At 49.6% G+C, this 26,643-nt stretch overlaps 1 protein-coding gene across 7 annotated transcripts in view; it reads right to left on the reverse strand.

Annotated features, from left to right (window-relative positions):
* Positions 1-26,643, reverse strand: part of MYOCD (myocardin) — a 224,920-nt gene that overhangs the window by 40,468 nt on the left and 157,809 nt on the right. Inside the window, exon 1 of one of the 7 annotated variants that reach the window (XM_048965346.1) lies at positions 20,966-20,981. The exons of 5 other annotated variants lie outside the window; for them this stretch is intronic. Coding sequence is in view for 1 of the 2 variants with exons in the window: in XM_048965342.1 (XP_048821299.1) it covers positions 2,486-2,488 (3 nt within the window). In the remaining variant the exon portion in view is untranslated. Of the gene's footprint in view, positions 1-2,485; positions 2,504-20,965; positions 20,982-26,643 lie in introns of those variants that run through there. One more of the 7 variants, XM_048965342.1, reaches the window with a different exon arrangement.

The following is a 26,643-nucleotide window of genomic DNA, read 5'->3' on the forward strand; positions in this document are numbered from 1 at the left end:
AGCCAACTGAAGTTAGGGCAGATTGGAACATCCTCCTCTGAGACTGCCCCAGCAGAGTTCCAGCTGTGCTTCTAGGCATGACCTTCTGGAACCTGCAAACAAATGACTGTCTACTGCATGCCTGAGAGTAACAGAAGAAGTTCTATGGGTCTCATATGGCAGTAGGATACTCCTGTCTATGATCTGGGACAGGCAGTGCTTTTCTGAGTGTGAGCCAGCAAAGCCGCAGTGTCTCTGTCACTGTGAAGCAGAGGTGGCCTCTAGGGAAAGACTCAGAATGTTCCTAGCTTGGTCTTAGCTGAGGGCTTGGCCCAGAGCTTAGGATTTTTTCAGCTGGGAGCTGTGAGCATGGATGGTCCCACGCAGCCCACTCCTTCCCTTCTGCCTATCTTAAATTGGCTGATCTGCCACTGCCAGTCATTGTGGCTGGTCCTTCACCTCTCTGTGTCCTCAGTGAGCCCGAGGGCAGGAATTCAGAGTGGAGATGTCATGAGCTCTTCCCAGTTCTGACAGCTTGAATTCAAGCTGTGAACTATTTATCACAATGCTACAAACATCCAAGCAAGGTCTCTTAATTTATGAAGGTCCAGTAGATGTTATGCAATTGACAACACGAACACAAAAATACTTCTGCACTTTACTAACGCTACTATGAAGCTGTCTGATGTTTTCATCATAATATTTACTTCTCTGCAAATGCTCTAAATTCTCCAATCCCAATTCAAAACAGAAAGATCAGAGAATGAAAATAGGGACATGACATAGCTGTTTAAAGATTATGTAAAATGTTTTCTACTAGCGTAAATATTTGATTGTAAAACTCTGCCTGTTGTGCTTACAGAGCAGGGTGTGCGGGGAGTGGTTCCGTCCCACATCTCAGGGCCACGGTGGGACAGAGGTGGTGGGGAGCAAAAGGCCCAAAGCCCAGTTTGCCCAGAAAGGTGACCAGACAGGTGGCACTGGGACGGGAACATGCTGTTGTGAGCTGTGAACATGCTGTCAGGTTGAGCAGTGCATTGCTGGAGCTCAAGATGCAGGCAGGTGCTTAATGCGCCTGCCCCGAGCTCTGGTGGCTTGCTGGCTAAGTGGAAATGGGAAGGGAGCAAAGCAATGGCAAAGGCAGTGTCAGCTCTGGAGCTCCCAGCTGACTGCCTCTGCTGACCTCCAAGTGCTGAGATGCTGCAGAATGATGCTGGGCAGCACATGGGTGTCTGCAGGGGCTGCACAAGCCCTGTTAGCCCGCGGGAGCGTCTCTGTGGCCAGGCATAGCAGAAACCATCTGACTTTAGACCTAAAGGTGTCTGAGCATTCACGTCCAGCAGAGTGGCCTGGTGCTGTTCCCTCTGCAGGGGGACTCTGAGCAAGTCACAGTCTCTTTTTTGTTTCCTTATCTCTAAACAATGGATAATGAGGCTAACCCCTCCACAAAGCACTTGGAAAACTCCCACCAGAAGGGTAAGATAAAGGCTGTATTGTTGTAAGTCCCGCAGCAGCTCTAAATCTTGAGGTTTCACTACAAAGCAGCCTGCCCAGCCCTACCTCTGCTGCATCGAGGGAGGGCAGTGATGGTGAATTGAGCATTTCCATCTACATCCCCTACTCCTGCCCGCCAAGCTCTGCAGTCCAGCCCTAAGTGAGAAGTGTGCTTTGAGGCAGGGACTGTGTCAGGCTCTGCCCAGCGGTGCAAAGCTGGTCGGGGTGAGCAGAGCTAAAGCCCCTGATATACATCGGATGGGTTGGGAGCATTATGTATTTCTGGAATGCCTTCTGGTCTTTATTAAAATGAAACCACAGCCAGCCCAAGAGAGCTCATCGCCCAGGCACGGGGCCAAGTATAAGTTACTTCTACAAATATTTATTTAACCATATCAATGACAAACTCTTTTGTATAAATGTTTTTATTTAATCATAATTTACCAATTATTTTAAATCAATTGTTTGCCTGGTTTCTAAACACTAATCAAGAGGCTTGCATTAGCATTACTCAGGCGGATTAGATGCATTATTTCTCTGAAGCTTGTGCCATTGCTTGTCTGCCTTGGCCAAGGAAGAGGGTGCAGATGGATCCCAAATTTCACTTTGATTGTCAGATTCCTGGAGGACCCCACTGGCAGCACTGCCAGCTGTCCCCACCCAGGTGACCTCTGGGCTCAGAGGCATTCCTCAGCCACAGGGGCTCATAGATGCTGATCCCACCTGAGCTGCTCAGGATGAGATTCCCTTTGGCTTCCCTGGGTCCCTGCTCTCGCAGAGCTGCCGGCCCTGTCACAGATGCTGCCAGCTCCCTGTTCTGCTGCTGCTCACCCCTCATGCCCAAGCCTGGACTAGTCACAGTGTAGAAATTCCTCAGTGCCCCTTCAGCCCAGGGTCTCTGGCAAGAATTTATGAGCGTGCATGAGGCTGCTCAGGGCAGAACAGGAGCCCATGGATGCACGTGTTTGCCCGTGGTGTCCAGCCCCACTCCCAGCCCTCTGGGCTCCCTCACCATTGCAAGAACCAAGTCCCAGAAGGCCCTGTCTTCTTTTACCCCAGCTCTCTCACACGAGTCCTGTCCACCTCTCTGTGCCCAGGTGATGCTCAAAAACAGAGGCTTCTGCAGGGCCCTGCCTCCTCCAGAGCACTTTGAGATGTGTCAGGGTACAGTGTACAGAGCCGCTGGGCGCCGGGTGCTGCTGTGCTCCATGCAGAGCACTGTGTCCCTTGCAGCAGCCAGACCAGCACTGCTGAGCAGCCCGTGGTGAGAGCAGGGCGCTGCGAGCTGCTCCTGTTGTTTATTTACAGGATTTCAGGCTGCTACTGTCTTGCACCTTGGCTCGCCTGCTGCAAGCACAGGCTCTGCAGGGAGCTCTGTGCTCAAGCAAGCGGCTGCTCAGTGTCTGCTGCTGGGACAGGGCTGGCCTCAGTGGAGCTTCCCACCTCCCCCCCAAAAACTCCTCCCCATCTGATCCTCCCCCTGGAAAACACCTCAGGGTCTCTTTGACATGAGATTTCAAAAAAATTTCTTCCAAGATAATCAAACCCCCAAAAACACAAAGTCAAACTGGGCAGGTTTGAGGTAATCCTCAGATTTACCTACTGCTTTAAAGATTATGAAAACAGAAAGCAATGCTAGGTAGATCCTTTGAAGACTTAAGTATGGTGCTTTTTTTCCTCTGGGTGATGAGGAATAGACTCACTGCTAGAGATGCAGCAGCACGGCACTTCAAAACACTTAGCTGCATGGCCTTGCAGCCATACCTCTGCAGTAAGAAAGCAGGAAAATGATGGTAACAGGGAGCTTCCTACTGTTGACACATAAACAAAGGGAAAGTTATTTGGACAGGGCTCTGAAATACTGTGTAAACACAGACCTAATGTAATAACGCAGATGCAGAGCAAACCCTTGGAAAGAAAATAATTATTCACATGATGCTAAAAAGCATTTTCATGTCTCTTTTGAGGGAAAATGAACCAAGAGGAGGTCCGTGTTCTTGGTTTTTACAATATCCTATTTTCTACAAATCTGCTTTTAGAAATGAATGTTTTCACTTCTTCCTTGAAAGTTCTGTAGGCGGTTTTGGAGCCTCCCATCTCCAAGTAGGAAGGAAGAGGCTCTGTGAGAAGTCTACACCTGACCTGTGCCGTTCTGTCCTCAAGCTGGTGGAAGGGGGCTGCCCAGGGATGAGGAAGGGCTCTGGGCATCACTGTAAGAAGGGTCTGCTCTCCTCAAAGTATGAGGTCTGCTGTTTTGTGAGATCCATACTCATCCTTCCCAATGTGTCTGTCTCCAAATTAGGTCCAGAGTTCAGCTTCTCTTTTGTACAGGCAGGGACAAAAGCATGTGCCGGCAGAGGGCCATTCCCTTTGCTTATCTAGCACCTTGAGCTCAGACTGGGACAACGGGCCTTTGGAGGAAACATTCTCCTTCCATCAAGCAGAGAGGAAGCCTAGATGACAGCTAAGACTAGATCCTAACTTTCAGATAATGGATGCGAGTGAAGAATCCCATCAGAAGTGGCCGAGACTAATGGACAGAGGGGAAGGTTGGTCACCATACAGTGTGGGAAGAGGAGCGTAGAGAAAGTTATAAAGACCAAAGACTCCTGGTGAAACGAGGGCAGTACTGTGATATAGTGCATACCTGCTAAATGAGCAGGTATGAAGTTGTGGAAACTGATTTCAAGCAGTACTGGGTAGTGCTGTTAGAAAGCACGTAAAGGAAAAAGGTCAGGAAAACCTGGTATTTTTATGTTATAACCAACGTAACAAGCAGCTGGGATGAACAGTGCAGCAAGCCCTGTCTTGCCTTCTCCTAACCTTCTCTTCAGCCCTCTTCTAAAATCCACTCCAGCTGGCCATGTAGATACATTAAAAGAGCTGTGGTGTTTATGAACAAAGCACGAAGCTTGTCAGTCTTAAGACTTAACAGAACTAAGATGTGGAGGTACTGCCAGCTTGTGCTCCATTAGCTGGGACAGCCTGTCATCATCTTCCTATGGCCGTGTGAGGTATGCTGGTATTGCTTCAGCCCGATCTTATCACGGCCAGAGGGAAGTGTTTAATGTTTACCATACAGTTACAGCCTAAATTCTGTGAAGTTGACTGCTAATGGCAGAGTCCTTCTGTGGGCCCAACACTGTCATGGAATCATAGAATCACAGAACGGTTTGGGTCGGAAGGGGCCTTAAAGCCCATCCAGCCACTACCCTGCTGTGGGCTGGTGACCTCCCACCAGACCAGGCTGCCCAGGGCCCCATCCAGCCTTGGGCACCTCCATGCATGGGGCACCCACATCTCCCTGGGCAATCTGTTCCAGTGAGAACAAAATTGGCAGTCATTATACAGCAATGGGAAAGCTTAAGTGGATATAAACTTGGTGAATAGATATAAACTGCTGGAAATAAACTTGGTAATTGAAAACAGGCCAGTATGGCTTCAACCAAAGTGGCTAACTGCGTCTTGAATGTCTTTCTTCTCCTATGCACTCTCATGGGCCCAGCACACATTCATCAGCCTGGCAACTATTCCAGATGGCAGTGGGACAGTGAGGCTGTGATGAATTGTAACCTGACTTGAGCCAGTAGAAAATTCACCTGGAGTGTCTTGTACTAAGTGCTGCCATTAAGCCTAATAAATCTAGATCTCCTGACAAAGATCTCAGGTGATGTCTTGAGGTCTTTATGTGAGGTAATAATAACTATGTGTGTTGAGGCTGTTCACATCCAAGGTATGACAAGTCTCTGTGCAGTGCAACCAGATAGGGTCAGAGAGCTCCTACAGGAAAACATCACAGATTGTAAGACAAGACGTTTTCTCTTGACTAAACTCCCAAGAAAATAATGTGAAGGTCAACAAAGACAGTGAGGTCCTTGGTACACCATAACATCTACACCAATGCAGTGCTGATGGGAGCGGGATCAGATGTGCAAAAGCAACAACTGTCTGAAGCCACACTTAGAAAATGAAACTGCCTGACAAGGGTCTGCAGGTAGGACAGGCTCATGAAAGATGAAATGGAAGATGCCTCCATGGAATGTCATGTACTTTTTCATATGGGTGGTAAGCAGATGGCCGGACTAGAAGTCCTTGCAGGTTTCTTCCAACAATGAAGATTCTGTGACTCTAGGACTCAGGTCAGGGAATACGATAGAAAAGTGGATGTGCCATGGGACATTTATTATGACTTGTTCTGTCTGAGGAGCAACCTCTCGTCATGCAGCCTCAGACCTCTGATCCCCAACTGGTCATCCAGGCACATCTGGAAATGTGAAATGTACCAGGGAGCAAGGAAGGATCCCTGGGTTCTGTATTAATTTTAGGCTATTTATGTAAGTTACTTTTCTTATCTTCTCTAACTATTTATAGTTTGTTTGTATGTTTAAGACCTAGACGTATCCCACTATGTTTCAATAAATCTGAAATATCTTTGTTGACAAAAAGAAATATTGTCTGCTGTTAATGAAAATAAAGTAATGAGTTACTTCTATCATTAGTATTTTAGTAATTACTTTCAGGGCTTATGTCGACTCAAATATACTAAATCTTAGTTTTTGCTTCTTTTTTTTTTTCTTAAAACAACAAATTTAAGAATTAGTTGCTTTAGTTTGAAGGGCATCCACTCTATGAAAACTAGCAATAAGACAGACAAAATAGATTTTCCTTCCAAAACATCTAATACTGTCACTAACACTCATCACCAGGCAAATCAATGCAAATGCAAAATGCCTCAAATGCCTGCCATCACCAGTACATGTGCTGGTGACAGCCTCATCTGAAGAATATGCAATGGGACAAACCCAATTCCTCTGGCTGGCGTTTCTTTGTCATTGCTGTCTAATATGCAGTTGCAAAAAAGTGTCAGTCTCTGAGTCCTGAGTACTGGGTTTGTCTGGAGACAGCACTTTGTATTTGCTACCCAGAAAATGCATGCTGGGAACTTTCTTCTAGAAGGGAGAACAGTGATGGGGGGATGGGAGCTGGCTGGCTGCTCAGAGCGCTCGTGCAGTTCCACCTGAGCGTCAGGGGTCACCAAGCAGGCAATGTGCCACCGAGCTGATGAGCAGCCCAGACCAACAGCTGATAATCTACAAGAAACACTGAGAGTGACATAAATGCCTCCTTCCTACTTTCTTTTAATAAAACCATTTCTAAACGCGTCCATTTCCTACTAGGGAAGGGGAGAGAGCAGACATCCAAAAGCCCATTGCCCTGCATAGCACAGAGTGCAGAACCAGCAGCAGGGGAAGCTCAGCCCCGCTCCCAGTGAACGTCGGCTCTGCCCCTTCAGCATCCCCTAAATGTTCTGAAAGCAGAAGGTAGCAGGTTAGTTAGACTTCCTTTACTCTGAGCTTTCAATGTGAATGTCCGTTTGATAGCTGAATGAATAACAAAAGTGCATTGCAGCAAAGCGGCTGGCCCAGCAGCGGGAGCAGGACCGGTGCAGGAATATTTTTCTAAAGATCCCTTCTGGAATGTTATTTTGAACTCTTCGAAACGGCAAAGGTTTTTAGACATTGTGTGTTTTGTTAAGTGTCCTCTGGGAAAGCTGGGTTTAAAATTAGTCAAACTCTTTCACTTTTTTAAACCCTTCCCTAAAATAGTTGATATAAAATTTGGTGGGAATTCTGTTGAGAGCTTAAATTGGCTGAAACAGACGATCTAATGGAAATGACATTTGGGGAAAAAATGTGAAAAACCTGGGTTACTTTCTGGCTTCCAATGACATAATCAGAGCACGGCAGGACCGCCTGCTGCTCCGAGAGCTGCCCTGACCCAGGCCCTGGTCACCAGTTTCCCTCGTATGGGAGGAGGAGGCAAACAGCTGGGAGAGAGCTAAAGGAGGGACATGGCTGCTCTGCTGTGGCACTGCCCGTCCTCTGCTGTGTGCTGTGGGCTGATATTTGTCACCCTTGGAGTGGATAATATGACAAGGAGGCCAGCATGTGCCCAAGCCTCCATCCGTCAGCATGCAGCACAGCGGTTTCTGTTCAGATGGGACTTGGGGTTGGTTTCACACTTGGGAAAAAAGAGGCAGATGGATGGTTTGAGCCTGAAAGGAAATATGGGAGATGTTTCCTTGTCCCACTCCGCACGGTGCTGTGTGAACGCGGCGTGGATGTGGTGGAGGGGTTTGCATGGGGGAACCTGGCTCATCTTGCAGGTGGGCACATCGCCTCCGGTGACAAACATCTCTGGGATTGCTCACAGTCCCAAGGGGCCCAAGTGTGGGTGATACCAGCCCCGTGCCCTGCCCTAGGCGGGGATGGGGGAGCACCTCCTCTGACTGCTCTCCTCACCGCGGCTCCAGATGTGCTGGTTGGGGGCAGTGCTGTGAGCGGCACCCGCTCTGTGCCATGGGCTGTGCAGGGGAGCCGGGTGTGTGCCGCTGTGTGCAGGCAGTCCTGCTGTGCTCTGTGGGATGTGAGGCAGGTTTGTGCTCCTCAGTCAGCTCCTCCTGTGAGCTATGGGTGTTCAAACTGGCCCCAGAAATACGCCTGGGGCCTTCTCTGGGCCGGTAGCTTATTTACTCAAGCCATTTTGTCACTCACAGAGATAAAGCCTCCTTCCCACACCTTAGGTTCCTCTCAGAGCAGCTGGGAGATAAAGGCGGAGAGAGGCTGGCTCCTGCCTGCCGAACCTCGGAGGGTTTCATGGAAAGGCCTCTGGGAAGCCAGCTCTGCTATCACCCTGACAGGTGTCAGCGGCGCTTTTAGCACCAGCCGCAGACAGAGCAGCCAAATGTGTCTCCAGAGTGCTTTGGCTCTTTAGGCATTGTTTGAAACACACAGAATGGGAAAGGATTTTGAGCTGAGATAGGAGGCTTTGTTCAAGAATGGTCTGACCTAAGGACCTCGCTATCGCCAGGCCCGGCATCCACCCCAGATGGGGCCCTGTGTGAGAGGGGCCTTGGTGATAACTGAGAGGGGCTGCTTCCCCATCACAGACCCTGGTTTAACGCCTGGTGTGCAGGGAATAAAAGCATCCTCAGCTTTCTGCTCCCTGCTCCCTGATGTGTGCCTAAGGCGGCAGCTCAGGAAAGTGGTGATTCCTTTGGAGAAGTAAAGCTCCGCAGTGTGGATGAAATGATGCGCTTGTGTAGCTGAAATGACACCTGACCTGGGGTATCTATGTGCACATCTCTGGAAGCCACAGCCTCCAGAGAAACAGCCGCTTCCACCGCACAGCCACAGCCACAAAGGTCAGCCCTGCCCCGAAGCCTCCTGCAGGTATGGGAACAGCACAGTTCGGGGGCTGTGGGAAGAAATGGAGAGAGGAGCCAGTATATACACAGCTGGTTCTCCTGGTGGTGCAGACCATCAGGAAAGGAAGAACTTCGTAAGGGGAGATGGAGAAGGAGCCAAAAACATAACAAGCTGATTACAGGTGGTGTAGGGCCACCTGTCTCTGGGGGCGGTAGGTGCAAGTCAAGAAGTCAAAGAAACAAGTTTAGGAGTAGTGATTGGCACTGAGGCTCAGGGAGCCTGACCTTGTCACCCAGCAGCCCAGGGAAGTTCCGCTCCAGCAAGTCACTGCTTGGCCCACATCCCCCCAGACAGGGTTTACTTAGATGATAAATGCCTCTGGATAAGGGGTGTCCCTTGTCATGGGGCTGTACAGCTCTCATCTAATGCTTTGTGTTTTTGTCACTTCACTGTAGATGTTGTTTTTTTCAGGAATTTGCACCCTGGTGCCCAGCCAGTCAGATTGCTTGAAGCACCCTGAAGCTCTCCGCAGGGTTTTGCCTACTAGTCATGCCCAATCTACGGTCATGGTACACAGTCAGGCATAGGAGAGTCACGTATTCTGGGTGGGCTGTACGTAGCCATGGTATGCATCCATTGTGGGGCCCATTCTAGTAGCACTAAAAATTGTCATTCCTCACAGTGCCCACTTTTTTATGCCAAGCTAAACTTTCCTGTCCTTCTCAAAGATATTTATAGATGGGAATCTTGACAAGAATGAATTTCTGTTTTGGAAGGAATAGTTTTACTTATTACTAGCTCTGATTTGTGTGTGTGTGTGTGTGTGTGCGCGTGCTCAAAGGTACAAGTAAGTGACAAGAAAGTCACTTAAAGAATGTGATAAGTGAATCGCTGGGATATGGATCAGGAAAAGTGAGACGGTTTTTTAAACTGGATGATAAATACTTGACCCAGTGAAACATGGTCTGCTTGTGAATGGTGCACGAGGCGAAGGAGCAGGGGCTGCTGCTGCAGGGGAAGCTGGCAGGGTCTCATCGCTGTGCTGCACTGCTGTGTGCTGTGAGCAGACACACAAGCAAAACCTTGCTTCCACTCTGCAAGCTGCTCAGGCCTCACTGCAACAGTATATGCTCAATTTCTGCAATTCCAGTGTTTTCCAGAAAGGAATTTTTTTTTTTTTTTTTTTTTTCTGGAGGAAAGTTATGGACTGAGAGGATTATATAACACTGTCCTCAACTAGACTGAGGAGCAAGCACATTTGAGCTCCAGAGGGAGGACAGCCTGGCTGTGTGGACAAGCCATTGCAGCTTGGAAAGAGCAGTATTTCTGTGCAGACTTACAGGAGGGTTTTCACCATTACCGTAGTAAGAAGAACAAACATTAGAGATGATGGGAAAGCCCGTATGTGTATACCTGGCGGCATCAAATTCTCACTGTACAAGATGGCAAGCATGTCCACCACCCCTCCCCTCCCTGGCTGCCCACCTCATTCCCACCTCTGTGTCTTACATAGCCAACACTGTTCACTTTCCTTCTTTAAGATCCAGAAGACAGCTGCGTCCTTCTACATCTCAGTCCCTACAGTCTCCCATTCTATGCATGCTGTGGTTGGAATATTCTCTCAGCACTCTGCAGATGGAGGTTGTTCTCCAGAAGGTTTTTCCATAGTGTAGTTTTGCTACTTCCTGGTTAGCTGAACCAACTGCCTCATGGCTGTGGTTAGCACTGAGTACCTGAAACCTCTTCTATTCATTCTTCCTACCTTACTTAACATTTGCCCCTGGCTTAACATATATATATATATAAATATATATATATATTTACTTCATTGGTTATCTCACATCTTATGGAAAGGTCTTATGAGAACCATAAGGACCATGATCCATGGCAGATGACGCTTCACATTCCTCAGAAGTGCAGTAGTGTTATCTCCAAGGTCTTTAGCACAGTAACAGATGTCTGAGATCAGCCAGCTCCTGCAAACGGAAACCTCTCCTGTTCTGGACAACAGCGTGACATAGATGTCACTGCTCCTTACAGACAATGTCAGATCTGACCTGGTACTTGCCCTGCAGTCATGTGCCGCTGTCATCTCCTGCTGTGCTTCTATTGCAGAGAAGGAAACTGACCTGCTTCCCATAAGGGGTGGTAAGTCTGCACTGTTATTGTGCTGCTTGCTTTTTCCCCAGTGAATACCAGCAAGTATGAAAGGAGAACCAACTGCTCTTGCAGATGCCAGCTTTTTTGGAAAATATCCCCGAGAAAAGGAGCAAAGTGGACTTTAACATCTACCCAAAAAGGACAGCAAATGGCACTCAGCACTGAGTGCCTACCTAAATTACACATTACCCACTCTGCACAGCATGTACCATTACCCGAAGCCTCACTGTCCCCCATGTCCATGAGCTTGTGGTGGTACGCAGTCAGGCTCCTGGGCGAAGGACCATCGGCTACAGGACAGCACTCTGCAGGTGAGGCTGTGCACACATGTATCTCATTACATTTGCATCACCTCTGTTCCAAACCACTGTAGGCAGACCATTAAAAACACAGCTCACCTATGTCCTCACTGCAGTAGGAATGGGCACAAAGAGAGCACAGCCCATCTAGCTGCTGCATGGTCATTTCCCAGCACGTGGCACTGCCACTGTGCTGCCTGGTGCCTAAGAAAGAGGTAAACACTCCTACCACACTCCTTACCCTTACAGTAGAACTGCATTTGTAGCACTTTGCGTATACAGTGCTTGTCACTGCATCCAGAAAGCAATGATAAGCACTGCACTCTGCTTTTAAAATGACACATTGGTGTCTGTCACTGTGAAGTGCTCAGGATCCTCAGGAGAAGACCTCTCTACTATATCCCCCACATCCCTGTTCCAGCCTACTGTGTGGCTTCTCTCTCTCTCCAGACAGTGCAGGATCCTCTCTCTGTAGGGATCTGATCCTTAAGACATGGCAAACAATTACCCTCCCTTCCTGCTGCTGCCACTGGCCTTCTGAGGGAACGCAACAAGCTGTGCCATGTGCACAAACAACAGGTGGGTCAGTTGCTTCTTGTTGTGGTCAGATATGTACAGTAAATGAGGTACCAGAGGCTCTGCTGGGAGGAGGGAGGGAATAACATTCATCCCCAACTACAGTACTATGAATCACAGAATCACAGAATTGTAGGGGTTGGAAGGGACCTCCAGAGATCATCAAGTCCAACCCCCCTGCCAAAGCAGGTTCCCTACAGTAGATGAAGTAGATGAAGATGGAGAAAGACTTTATGCAGTTCAAGAAAACAGGAAGGGATGTTCAGCTCAGATGAAAGTTGACACAGTTACTGGGAAGTCTCTGTTGCATTCTCGTCCCGCCCTTTATGTCCAGGAATAGGGCTGGACATGTCAGACAACAGACACAGAAAGATGCAGTCGAAGCAGCCCTCGGGAAAACCAGCCCTGGAAGAGGAAGGTCAGGATGCCAGCTTCCCAAGCAAGCTAAAGCACTGCGGCAGCTCTGGAATGTGTTTCTTACTATAATCCTAATCATGACTTTTATTTGTCTATATTTTTGTAACTATTTCTAATATCACAAATATTTGCATTTCCCTGATTTTCTTAGATCCACGTCATGTTGTCAAACACCATCTGCTCATATCGCCAGTTCAGAGACGTTGTGCAGCAGAGGGAACCACAGAGTACCCACTCATCCCTTAGAGGACCAGTGCTAGGCAGGGGATGGGGAGTCCCACAGAGTGGGACCACCCCAAGCCCATCTGTACATCATGGTCTTACCCATGTAAACTGACAGCAGGAGATGCTGGGGCAAGGGACAGGTCCTGACTCTTTTCTTCCAGTTAGCTGAGCTCCAGGCTCTCGTCTGGGGGCCTTCTGGCTTCCTCTCAGTGAGAAGCAATGGTGCACAGGACACCCCATCATATGGGGCCAGTGACACAGTTGCAGGAGGAGGTGACGTCACTTGTGGGACTGAACCACCCCTGTCCCCAGTAAACACCCAGTGCTTGCCTCCTGGCATTGCCCTGCTACAGTCTCTTCAGTCTGTGGCCAAGCCAGGATGCTCAGCCTGCTCTGCTGAGAGGTCCACCCCATCAGCATGTCTTCAAAGTGCTTCAGACACCAGTCCTGAGATGGGGACTGTGTGAGTGCCTGCTGTGGCAGGGAGCTGGGGTCAGTGTGGCCAGCAGAGAAGAGAAGTGGCACTTAGGTATCCAAGGGGCTACTGGCCAAGCCAGCTTTCCCTAAGCTGATGAGAACCAAGCTCTTGACACAGAAGTACCCAGGCTACTTATTGGGAAACAGGCATCTGAAACCTTCCTTGCAGAAATATTATTGCCATTTCCATGGCAGCTGGGGAGGAACCACCAAGCAGTTCATCCACAGACTGTGCTTATCTGCCCTGCTCACACACAACTTCTCAGAGATGATTCTTTGGCTCGATTCCATCTTGGGCTCAAAGTGCTTCTGAGTTAGGAGACATCCCCACCAGTAACAGCCGTGTGTAGTCAGGATTCCCATCCTCACCTAGAAAGCTCCTTGTAACAGGCTTCCTGCCTTATATATGCTGGTGGAGCAGCCCCTGGTTCTCCAGCCAGCAGAGTCAGACCCATCGCTGTGCTCCCTGGCTCCCTGCCCCTGTCTCAGTGAGGCTTCCCACTCGTTCCCAGGAACTCACACAGCTCTTCCTTGGAAACTGCAGTGCCTGAGCCCAGCTCAGAGCTTCCTCCTGGCATCAGATGGTGGGCAGCTCTGCACTGTGTCCACCACAGCAGTGCCTCAAACTCCCCATCCTACGTAAACATTTATTGCCCATCTGAGATAAAACAGCAGCATCTGGCTCCCAGCTTTCCCCACAGGGACTCAGGCAGCTGCAGCAGGTACCACCTCCAGTTTCCAGAGGGGAGAGACGGATCAGAACATTTTCAAATGGGGATGGCAGGGAGTGAGAAGAGCAGGGAACATGCTTTGTGATGCAGGTCGATGCCCCATGTCTGCTCTGTCCTTCCACACCCTTGTTGTTCCCTACAGATGCTAGGCAGAGTGGAAGGGACAAGGGTACTAAGTTGCTTCTCAGCTGCGGATGATATTAGAACGAGAGTGTAGGGAGGCAGTTTGTCTCAGCTGCCTGCTCTGTGCTCCACCGAAGGTGGCTTGCAGGAGTGCTGGATGTGCATGCACAGACAGGGCACGCACCAGGCGTTGCTTATGGCTATCAGCCAGGGATGTGACTTGCCCAGACAGAGCCATGACCATGAGCGTGCTGCTGCATCTATGGTCTCTACATCACAACCTGCAGGAAAGAGGTGGAAAAGATGCCACAGGACCTGGACACTCTGTAATCAGTACAGCTCCCAGCAAGGATCTTAAGTGACCCTTTCTGCAAGGTGTGCAGAAGACAACACGGAGCTCACAGACATTAAAGTCCAGGCTTTGCTGAGCACCTTGCCCACTATGCTCTCCAAGCCCAGCCCTTGGTGCAGTTGCTCAGTACCCCCCTGGGGCAGCAACACTGCAGCAACAGGAGCTTTGCCAACAAGTGTGCTCAGCGCAGCATGGCATCCAGCTCGTGGGATTTCTGGGCACGCTGGGGTTCCTGGTCAGCATGTGCATAGCAGCTCCATGCTGGGGCAAGTGTTTGCAAGGCAGAGGCATGCAGATTTCATCCCAAGTGAGTATTCATCTGATATTCCTTACCAGAATGTATTTTTGGGTCTCCTCTTTAAAAGCCATCCAGTTAGGGAACAGAAACAATAGCAGATGATTTAAACTATCAGTCACACAATGTGAATGCTAACAAATAGCCAAGTCGAATGATTTTTGTTTAAACTCCTTGCTTGTGAATAGGGGCATGCTGGTGGGGCCCTGGGGAGCAGGCTGAGCTCTGGCTGTGGGGTCTCTGCTCTCTGCCTTGCCAAGTGCCTGTGTGAGGAGACTTGCTGGGTCTCACCAGGAAAGGGGGGTTAAAAGCTGCTCAGTATGTGAGGAGCTGTCATTACCCTGCACTGATGTGTGACAAACACACCCTTGTTTCCCTCAGCTCACAGCTCAGCGGGCTCCTGCATCTTCCCTGCCCTGGGTGCATGGCAGGAAAGATTTGCTCAGCTCCCCTGTGGGTTGTGCTTTGCCCTCCCAACCCAACTGACCCCTCTTAATGTCCCTTTTCCCCTACCTGGAATCAGACCCAGGAGTTGCTGGGGCTGCGTCGCAGCGCTGGTACCCAGCTGGGCTCCTACGGGATGAGCAGCTGCAGCAGTTGTATGTGGCAGACACACACTGTCTGCCCTAAAACAGACTGGTGCAGGACTGATTTGGTTGGTGATAAGTCCCAAGAGAACATTTGTTATTTCTCAAGCACAGAGAGCTGCAGTGTGAGTATTTAGCAAAATCTCTCCCTCTGCGTGCACACGCTGCAGGAGACCCCCCGTCCCAGCATCCAGAAACCTCCAGCCAGGAAAAACCAGGACTTCAGCATGCCATGGAGGATGACAAACGGATCGCTTTGGAGTGATTATAAACTTCCAGAAGAAGGGCTGATAACCAGAGCTTCTGCCTCAGCTGCCCTCAGCTCCTCTGTGCCCAGCTGTCCCCTGTGTGCAAGGCAGACTGTCCCTGCACTGGGCAGGTGGCCCAAACAGGAAGCCACCAAGCTGCAGCTTGTTGAACCTGACCCTGCAGACTTCCAGTGAAAGAGCTCAATTTCAAAGCAATGGGGTTGATCACCACTGTTTCTAGGGAAGGTGTTCCTCTGTCTCTCTCTCAACCTTCAGACTGTATTTCCTCATTTCTAGATTAAAATTCATAGTGATCTATTTATGCCCATTTGTTCTCTTGCCAGCAAAGATCTGTAGCTTAAACAGACAAGAAAAGCTCTTCCTAATTCCTGCTGTCTACCCCAGATGTATGCACAGAAAACAGTGGCCATGTCTTTCCTGAAGCAGACCAGGCAACCAGAGCTGCACGCACCTCTCCAGACATCGACTCCCATGGGCTCTCTGGGAGGAACCATCCTGGGGCACCATGGCACTGATTTTGTGTCTTCCATGTTGACATTACAGTTGTAGGCCATGCTTGTCCTTTGACAAACTGGCGCACTCCAGTCTTGCCTGTGACTTCCAGCTGACTGGAGCAGAAGCCCACTTCTCCAGGGCACCATGGTCAATGCTGGCACAGAGGCAGCAAATATATGTACTCCAAGAACAGTTAAAGCCTTCCAAATATCACTCTGCTTTTACCAAAAGTGTTATTTTTACAAATCTCTCTCCTGCTATGGATGAGACCAACAGCAGCAGCAGCAGCAGCAGTGCCTCATATTTGGTTAATTATATTAATTATTCTTAATGACTTTCCTGTCAGGAGAATCTCAAGTAGCAAACCCTAACCCTAATCATGCCCTGCTGACAAGGAGCCATCAGGAGATGCAGTGAAGCACAGGGAGCCTTTGACTGCATGGGGCAGTGTCAGTGTCATGAAAGGCATTCAGAGCTGCAAGATGAAGCTAACAGGATCAGATCCAGCTCCTGTGCTGTTACACTGCAGTGTACCACCAGACCCATGACATGCGGAGTGGGAAAACTGCTGTTTATGTGCTTTATATGTGTTCAGTCTGGTAGGGCTCAGCAAGATTAGTTTTCATTCTCTGAAGTTGCCAGCATTTCCCAAGTCTGGAAAAAGCTTCAGACACTATGCTCTCTGAAAGAAGAGCAGGAAACTCACCACCTGAGGGCTGATAGGCAGCCTCAGGGTTTAGAAATTGCTGGTTTTATGCTGGCCTCAGGAGAACTATGTAATTTGATGCCTGCTTCAGGCAGACCCAACCTGTACCCAGGGTATCCCTGAAGATCTTCCAGTCCCCATCCTGCTTTCCCCTTCTCCTTCTATCGATGCTCCAGGGATAGAGACCGAGGCAGTGTGCCCCATCCCCAGGCCAGGCTGGCACAACCACCCGCAGGCTGGTGGCACTGAGTGCTGTGTGAGGAGGTGACAGCTGCCCTTCCTTTCAGTTGCCCTCAGCTCACAGGTGCCTTGGCACTGAGTCCATGCCCAGGACACAGCTGGAGCCAAGGATGCAGATTCTGCCCAACTCTGGAGGCCGTTCCTCAGGCTGTGGAAGCTCCTGAGCAGCCCTGCTCTGCTTCCACATTGCACACAGCTCTCTGACCTCTGTCATCAAGAGCAGTCACCAGAAAAAGACTGGGAGCAACCAAAGGGGAAAACGAAGTTGGTGAGCATGGAGACCCATAGATGGGCCAGGTGCAGATGACATGGGCTGTGGAGCTGGCTGCACATGGGGCTTGGATGGGGACCTATCCCCTCCTGAGAGCACATGCCATTGTGTGTGCATGCCTGGCTCTTGCTGGGAAGGGCCCTTTTCCAGCTTGTTCAGCAGCACCAGTGCCAGAACTCGGAGGGGGGCTCAGGAACCTTCCCCCTTGCTGCCTCGCAACCCAGGGAAAATATTCCTGAATACTTTGGCACGAAATCCCAGAGCTGCCTGCCGTGAATCCTTGAGTGTAAACAGGATGGCATGGGCATATGTGGTGGGAAGAGGCAGGGGCACCATCTTCGCCTTCACTGCTCACTTTACAAACGCAGCACGAGGCACAGAGCACATAAGTAGCAGAAGTTAAAACCTTGCCTTACCCCCCTCTGGGGAGCTGGGGAAAACTCAGCTGCTCAGTGTGTTGCAGGCGCGTGCAGCCAGAGCCAGATGAACAGGAAAAACTGACCCAGCATCTTCAAAGGATTAAGGCACCAGGCGTGAGCTGTGCACCATGTAAGGCTCTGGCAGGGGGAGCAGAGCTATTTAATGAATCACTGCACAGTCTGCTCTCCCGTAAGCCTTTCCCTGCAGGATGAAGCAGAGTGATAAGAATTCCCTAACCTGCCTCGAACATTCAGCATTTCTCCATACTGCTCCTCACACTGCTGAGAAGCAGAGCATGGACATCGCAGCTGAGAAGCAACATCTGCATCTTCCTTTGGCCCATATCCCTCACCCTCCTCCCATAAAATTGATCCCCCCTGCCACTAGCAAGGACATATGCCTCTTGTCTTCTGAGCTGCATCACACATCCCATCACAGAGCAGTGACTGTGGCTTTTTCAGCCCAGACCCCCAGATCCTGCAGGCAGGGAAGATTTAGATGGTGGTGGATGACCCACAGCTACATGAAAAGGGTTTTAAAAGCAATGAGGGAATTGAATACAGAAGAGATCTTGTCAACTAGCTGGTTCCATTAGCACTGTCAGGAACACTAAGAATATAGACATTACATGGTTTGAAAATGTTTCCAAGAGTTCTGTGTATTATTACGTTATCTCTGATCTAAACCCCTGTTAGGGATTTCATGCTCTTAGCCCGTGTTTGAGATTCAGCACATTAATCAGTGAGATCTTTCTGAGATGTGTCAACAAATTCAGCTCGCTGTTCCGAGTTAGCTGCACTGAGCGAAGGAGTGCTGTGTTTAGGAGCAGCCTGAACCTGCAGGGCTGAGTCACACTCAGGAAGGGTCGGTACCTGAGCACCATTCCTGGGGCAGAGGAGATCACAAGCAGTGATGGATTCCTTTCTGTCCACCCTGGCTACGCACCTCTTCATATTGCTTAAGAGGTAAAAATGGGGGTTGTAAAAAGAGCAGCTGGATGTTTCGAATGGTTGCAAACAGACTGCTGCTGTGAACCCAGCGAAGAGGAGCCTCAGCCTGCACGCAAAACAACAGTGAGATTAAGTGGGGACCGCTCCTCGATCCAGTAGTACCCTCTGGCATGCGTCCTCAGCATGCAGGAGGCGGCTGTTGGACAGTGGGACAGTGGCACTCGGGAGAAGGGGAAACGGAGTTTGTTCCTGCCCTGCTCCCAGTCACCAAGCAAACAAAGGTGTAGTTATGGAACCAGTAGGGAAAAGTAGGGAAACCAAGATGGGAAAAAGCCCCAGGAATGCAGAGAACCCCAAGGCCCGTCTGTACGAAGCCCAAAATGTTCAGGAGGGAACACTGCAGTGGCGTGTGACAGTGAGCTGCGTTGATATGCAGGTGCTGAGGGCTGGGGCATGCAGCGCCAGCAGAGTGGAGAAGAGCAGCACGCCTGCCCTGTGTGTGTGCAGCAGCAGGAGGTGGCACCCGTGTGCACGTGCATGCACACATGAATGCACTGGCAGTGGTGAGAGCACATGTATGCTTGCTATCGTGAAAACGTGCGACAGAGTTATTGCGAATTTCCACACGTCATGCCCTTAGATTTCATTTCCTCTCAAATGTAACCCATGCCTGGGAGTCAGTTGGCAACGCGATGCGGCACAGAACCCCAATGTATGTTGGAAATCTAGTCCAGAAGGCTCATTATTCTCCCTGTTGACCAACATTTCTGAGACAATACAAAGAAGAAAATTAATCGCAGAACTCTCGTTTTTAAAAGTAAATGGAATTAAGTGAAATGTTTTCTGCCAAAATCTGATCTAGCAAGAATAAGAGTGAAAGGGAAAATAGAGAGAATGTCATGGGAAATGCTGCTTTGTGAGACTGCATTTCCCCAGCAAAGATAACCTCGGGTACAGCCTCTGATCAAATCCACATTGTCATGACAAGGTGCCACTGCTTTCAGCAGCTGCATTTGCAAAGGGCTGGAACAAACCTGAGGAGCATCATCACGCAGGACTTTCAAGATGTCTCACATGAATCCTGAGAGCCCTGAGCCTCTTCACTGGCCAGCAATAGGTAAGCTTTGCATTAGCACTTTAATTGGCCGTCAGTCATGCTACCACAGTGCCTGTAAGCTGTATTATCATAGAATCATAGAATCATAGAATCATAAAATAGCCTGGGTTGCAAAGGACCACAGTGCTCATCCAGTTCCAACCCCCTGCTGTGTGCAGGTTGCCAACCAGCAGCCCAGGCTGCCCAGAGCCACATCCAGCCTGGCCTTGAATGCCTGCAGGGATGGGGCATCCACAGCCTCCTTGGGCAGCCTGTTCCAGAGAATTATTAACCAGAGAATATCTGTCTTCAAGCAACCTCTGTGCTGGTAACACCGTCTTTCCCCATGTACATATATTCATAGTGTTTGCACAGACCAGCCCATGCATCCTCTACACAGATTCGGATTTCATACAAATGTGTGTAATTGTAACTTTGGATAGCAACACTGATTTTGGGATAAAGATATCCTCACAGTGGACTCCATCCTTTGTTTTTGTTACATCATTCTTAATGCTTTTGAAGGCGTTTTTTATGTCAGCCACTTGACCGTGGCTGGCTGTGCCTCTTGGTTTTGACAGTATTAAAACACAAAGTGTAAAACAATTTCCACACCAGCATTTGGGTAAGGCTCTGTGGAGTCCCAGTGCCACTGGGCTCTGGCCAGTCCTTGTGGGCAGTTAATGTGCTGTTCACCATTTGAAAGTTGTAATTGGCTAAGCTAAACGCTACAGCAGTAGCAGAGTGCCTGAAAAAAAGAGTGCCATCTCCACTGAACCCATCCCCAGAGCACAAACCCCTGCTATACACACACACATCAGTGCTCCTGCACTGAGCTCTCGTTCTGCTCAGGATTCTGAGGTCCCCTGAGTGCTCACCCTGTGTAACTCCACACCACGGCAGCTCCCATCTGGCTAATTCCAGATGAATAACTTGACAGAAGACAGCTTAGACACCTGCCTGTCCTACAGCTCAGGCCAAGGTGTTTCCAGTCATGAGATTGTCAGTTTGCTTCAGAGCCCTGAAGGAGCCTTCACTCAAGTCTGATCCTGCAGCTTGGGGCAGCCTCTTCTAGTACAAAGCTCGTGCAGAGTCATGGCTCCAGCACAACTCTCTCTTTGGGGGTAGCAGGACCGCACATGCATCAGCAGCAATTGCAAGGATATCCACCCAAACGTACAAGACGCTCTGCAGGAGAAGACAGGGACCTTGAGAGCACCTGGAGGATCCAGAACAGGATGGATGTCACTGGTGTGATCTGTGCTGTGGAGCTCAGCTATGATGCTACTGCTGCTAAGAGACAGAGTCATATCCTAGGAGAATAGCTGCCATCGTCATGGAAAGCCTGGAGGGGCAGTGAGATCCTGTCCCACCTTCCAGGCACACAGTTGAGCAAAGGCCTCTCAAAGGCTCTCATCCATCACTCCTGTGTCCCACAGCAACTCCAGCAGAAAATCCAGCCCTGGGAGCTCTGAGAGATGACCCCAGAGTTCCTGTCCCATTTCAGATGGAGAGTCCTATCTTGCCACAGCCTTGCTGTGATCCCTCACAACTGCCACAAGAAAAACCACACTCTCCCCTCCCGCAGCACCTACCTAGCGAGGCCTCTGCAGAGGAGGAGCAGCAGCTCAGCAGGATGGGATGGGCTGGTGTGCAGCAGGACGGGCTGCCGGCACGGATCCTGCCTGCCGGCTGCCTTGAGAACTGGCTGTGATGAGCTCAGCGCCAGGGAAAGGCTCAAGGCTTTTGAAAACATGAAATGTAGCTCGAGCAGTGTCCAGACTGCTGAGCTCCACCTCGTCTGGAGAAAAGTGAGAAGAGGGGGATATCTGAAATAATGAGTTTTCTATTTATTCAAAACATAACAACAGATAAACTCCAATCACATGTTGCATTCAAATATTGGAATATTTATTCCAAATATGGTCCTGTTGCAATTGTATGATAAACATGAAAGTGAGAGTGCAGTTATTTATGTCCTGCCTTCGGCTTCTCAATAGCATGTTTAAGTTTAGGGTATTTATGCTCTTTCATCCAGCTGTCTGACTTTATCAATTTGTGTACAGCTTGGGATAGGCAACCACGCCAGGAGCAGAGCAAGCCCCAGCAGACCTTGATAGGACGGGCTTCCCTCGTGGAAAGCACATTATGTCCCTCCTGCTTCTCTCCTGGCCCCCGCAGAGCAGAGCTGGCAGCAGCCGGTGCATTACATAGTCCCCTGGCAAGGAGGGAGAGCCTTTCTCCCTGGCTGGGGCCGAAGGAGCTTCCAATATCATTTAAATGAAACAATAACTCAATGGTAGAGAGTTAGGGTTATTTGGGGTGCTCCGAGAAGGCACATACTGTGCCCAGGAGCAATGGAAAAATAGGCAAAGGGAAGTTTTGACTGAACAGTCAAAAAAAGCTCTTGGCAGCACCTCCTGTACTGCAGAGCCACCTCTGGTGTGGCAGGATGGGCTACGCTCTCCTGAACTGCTGATTTGGAATGGGATTCACACTGACGGGTGTGCCATTATGTTTACCTTCTTGCCTCTGAGCATGGACTGAAATGGCCAAGAGTTGCGACAAAATTCCAGCGTAGATATTTCCCTTGGCAGTTCTTGGGTTCCAGTGGCCACCACCAGAGAACGGGGCCAAGGAGAGTGCATCCACCTGACACAAGAGACTTGAGGGCATCTGGGAAAGTGGTGGAGGCCAGACAAACTGCTCACAGCTGAGGTGAATGCAAAGGTAAGGAAAACGCACTCTCTGGTCGCTCCATCCTGGTTTTGGATGGGGACCTCAGAAACCCTCTGGTACTCTTACTCTTAGTTAACTGCAACTAAGGGCTGCAACACTATGATTCAATGCTCTGCCACAGGCCAGGATCCTTTTGCACATTAGGGTTTCCAAAAGGAAACCTAGGAGTAGAAGGAAGAATAGGCAGCAGATGCAGAGCTCCGAAGATGAGATGTTCCTCCTGACTTGCCCAGCCATGAGAACAGCAACATGCCAGCAGCAAAATGTTCTGGGGATAATCCACTTCTTCCAAGATCCACCAACCTGTAGCAACAGGTCTGCAGACAGATCCCTGCCTTTCCAGGAGGTCGGAAACAAGGACACAAGTCATGGTAGCCAAATTCCACCCAGAGTCACCTCGTGCATACACACACACTCAGTGCTCCCAAATCTCCTGTTATCACTGTCTATCATCCCCAAAATACAGACATCCTGTTACATCACTTCTTCCAAGTGCTCACCAGCCATGACACACAGAAGGCTCTTTAGAAGCTCAGCCTCCTTGCACCTCCCATGCACAGAATGCACGATCTGCACCTGCCCCTCATGCAGGCTTTGCTGGATAAAAAGAACACAAAACTTCCAAAGTAAAAGCTAACTGTTCAAGTGCCTACTTTGCTTTTGAAAAGCAGTGTTGGGTAATGTCTCTGGAGCAGGGGATTTCTTACCCACATAAATGTATAACATGCTCAGAATCCATGCAGTTTGCACCTAGATTCTCCTCCACCTTTGATGTGCTACTTTTAAAGCTCACTGAGCTCATCTGAGCTCATCTTTGAATGATGACAGCAAAAAATGAAGGGGAAACCTCAGCATGCTCCGACATTTCTCTGCAGTCCTGTGGGTTTTGTGTGTCTGCACACCACCTCGTGTCAAACATCAGGTCTTCAAGCAGGACGCCCGCCTCTCCATTGCTCATGCTTTTGTTTTCACCATTCCTGTCTTCACAGCACCCTCTGAGGAGAGGCTGCTCCCTCCAGGTGAAATTGTGCCAGCTGCTACAAGCCCATGGGAGGACACGGGGGTAGTCTCAGCAGCACTGCAAGGAAGCTCATTTTTGGTTGCTTCTGATCACAGCTTTGCACTGACCTTCTGTTTGAACTCAGTACAGGCAATTCCTTTGAGTGTGCAACACAGTACCCACTCAAAAATTTACTGGTCAGACTGACCTCAGCTGTGTTCTTTCCATCTTGACTGAAGACCTACAACTTTCAACACCTGCAACAGTTCCCACTTCACCATGTGAAAACATAGTAACATTAATGTCTTACTTCATATTAATCTCTATGGCTCTCCCCTTTATTCCTCTTGTTTGTTTTGCAGGCAGAATTAAAATGATGAGTGAAGAGAAGCTTCGTTATGTGTTGTGAGTGTATGTTCAGAGAGCTGTACAGCAAAGCTAAGAGGCACATGCTTAATCTCTGCGGGTCACAGAGAGGAGATGGCTTGTCTTCCTTCAGCGTCCGGGACAGGAAATAGAACGAATCTAGTCTGGAACCCAGAGCATCACACACAGTTTTGTAGAAACTCTGGTCTGGGTGGGCAGAGCAAAGGGTGCTGCGGTTACAGTGCTTTGAGGAGGGCAGACCCCACTTGCGGCAGTTTCACAGAGCACAGTTTTGCCCTCTGCACAAGCTGGGTTGCCTGCACACCACCCAGCCGCGCCCCAGGTCGAAGCTCTGCCTGCAGGCTGGAGGCTTTGCTGCATTCACTGAGCAGAACCTCACCGACTGGCAGCAGCCGACTCCTTCCACACCCACCACAAATGCGGCTCTGTCACACCGAGTGCTCCGGCCCAGGCGTCTCATAAGTCACAGCAAGGCCAGGGGGCTGTGCAGGCGTCTCTGAGGCTGGGATTTAAACCAAGCATCACAAAGTCCTGCACGTCTGTTGTTACTGATGGTGGCATCTAATCTGGAAGGAGCCCAGCGTGTTTCCTGCAGCCTGGACTGCTATGGTGCCAGCTAGCGAAGACGGCTGCGTTTGTCAGCTGAGCTGCTGAGTGCAGGATCTGCTCCTCCATCCCTTCCTCCTGCAGTTGTGCTGATTTTACCTCAGGCTTCTCTCTACCTCAAGCTTCCTCAAGCCCCATGCGGGGAAAGAACAGTGGACAGCCCTCTTTGGCTGAGCTGAAACCGAGGCTGGAGGCAGGAAGATAAAACCAGTTCTCCCACTGTGCTGTACTCAGCAGAACTAATTGAGGGGCCTATTAAGAAACAATACGCAGCAACAGCCACATTATAAAGTCACTTGTGCAGGCCAGAACCACATTTAAAAACATCTTCCAGCTCTTTTGACACACGTTTTATTTCCAGTATAGGGAAAATGAGCAACCGGGGAAGCTAAGGACTTGCTGAGTGCCTCAGATTAGTCAGTAAAATCTCTCATCAGCTGCTCTTCATCTCTGTGAGCTCAGGGCAATGCTAACATGGAGAACAAACAGAGGGAATGCTGCATGCAAGGAGGTACCAGAGTTGATCATCCCAGAGAGCATCACACGGTTTCCATGCTGCTGTAGAAGACACTGCTCATGTAGGACTTCACAGCCCCAGGTGAACAGAGGATCCCAAACTGAGCAGCAACTATCCACAGCAGCAGAAAGCATTCCTAGTTGCCTGAAACCCCATTGCTTTCAGGAAAAAGCTGACTAGAATCTCAGAGGACTTGGAGACAGCAGTTGGCTTCGGTATGTGAGAACCGAGAATTCAAATGTGGTAATGATGAAGCCAACAGGAAGCAATAGCTTGAAGATGAGTCTGAGGTGAGGTACCCGTCCAAGTGTGGGATTACGGAGGGCAGACGGATCCTGCCTCAGCAGAGCAGCCACTGCAGCCACCAGGGAATTCATGAGGCCAAACAGAGCAAATACATGAGAGCGATGGCCAAGGTCACGCCATGCTGCAGGAAGCAGATGTTTTGACACGAGTGTATGTAGGGCGGGCTGCTGCCCCAGTGGCGGCCTCTCTACAGCCTGAGAAATGGGAGAGCAGTTGCAGAGCCATGCACCAAAAATGCTGCCTCAGGGCTCTGGATACTGCATATGGAAGCAGAGAGATGAGTAGCAAGCTGGTTTGTGCTCAGGCAAGCTAGCAGGAGACAGAGTACATGCAGTCATGTAATCGGTCTGCGCAGGAGGAGCAGCAGGGTTTGGAGATAAAGAAGAGTTATGCATACAGTTAAAAATAATGAATGGGCTTCACCTAGGAAGAAGAGCAGACAGAGAATGAAATAGGAGTTTGCAATCATATGGCACCAGAAAGAGGAAACAGGGTTCTGGCATCAGCCATGAATCTGTTAGACAGCCTTGCACGGAGGCCAGCAGGGATCCCTGCATCCCAGCATAGCTCACCACTGCTTTGTGCAGCCCTGGGGGATGGCACTGCCACTGGGCAGGAGAGCGGCTGGGCCATGGCGAGGAAGGGCAGAGTAACCTCCTCCCCTGCCGACATCGTGCTCAGACCTGGAATCACCATCCTCAGAGGAGTGGGGGATGCAATACAGAGTTCCATGGTTTCAGTTCTGGTGTGCTGCAGTGGTGTGAAGGCATGAGGGGGCATGAAGAACAAAGGCTTGAGCTGCAGGGGAACCTCGGTGACACATGCTGGGTTCATGCGGGTGGAAAGCATTTCATCAGAAAGGACCCCAGTGCAGACTGTGCATCAAAACTTTATAGGAGACTTTCTAGAGAGAAGAGCACAGTAAAGCAATGATAGAAGAGATCCTAAGTGCTGGAAGGCAGCAAGCGTCCTGCAGTGCTGTGGCCCTATGGGTAAAGCTGGGAGAAATGGGGGAACTGAAAGAAGAAAAATATGGGCTGTCAAAAGAAGACAAAAGTATGGAGGAGATTAAGTTGCCAGCAGAGCAATTAGGCTGCCAGTACCATTTTGCAGCAGAAACAGTCACCTGAGATCATCCTTACAGACAGCAGAGTCTCTCCTGGGCAGATGTATAAAGCAGTCTGAGACCTCTCGATCTCCAAGCACTTCTTTTACCCCATCAGCTCCAAAAGGTGCCCACAGAGGTGGCAAACCAGCACTCACTGAGGAGGTGTGGTGAATCAGACGGAACTCCAGCAGCAGCCTGAGGGAATGGCTGCCTGCAGGCCAGGAGAGGATGTGGCCTTTCTCATTTCATTTGCAAGTCTGGAGCAAGGAGACAAATATTTACTGGGATGTTTATTTGAGAACAAGTTGGTGGGAAGAGGAGCACGGCTGATATCAAAGGAATGCTCATTCGTGTCACAGCCTTTGAAAACAATGTTTATGATTAATTCATCTTTCTATGACCAGCACTACCCATAGAGTGTTTGTTATTTATTTATTCATTTATTACCCTTTCTGTATCCATCAGGGTGATTTATAACACGTAGTGAACCAAAGATCATTAGTGCGTGACTGAAGAACTGGTACAGGCTTATCTGTGGGACATTGCTCGGCAAAGCACCAAATTCTCTTCTGAATTTATTTTTCCCCATCAATGCATCATCTAAGATATG

Source organism: Lagopus muta, chromosome 18, assembly GCF_023343835.1.
Source record: "Lagopus muta isolate bLagMut1 chromosome 18, bLagMut1 primary, whole genome shotgun sequence".
Classification (NCBI taxonomy): domain Eukaryota; kingdom Metazoa; phylum Chordata; class Aves; order Galliformes; family Phasianidae; genus Lagopus; species Lagopus muta.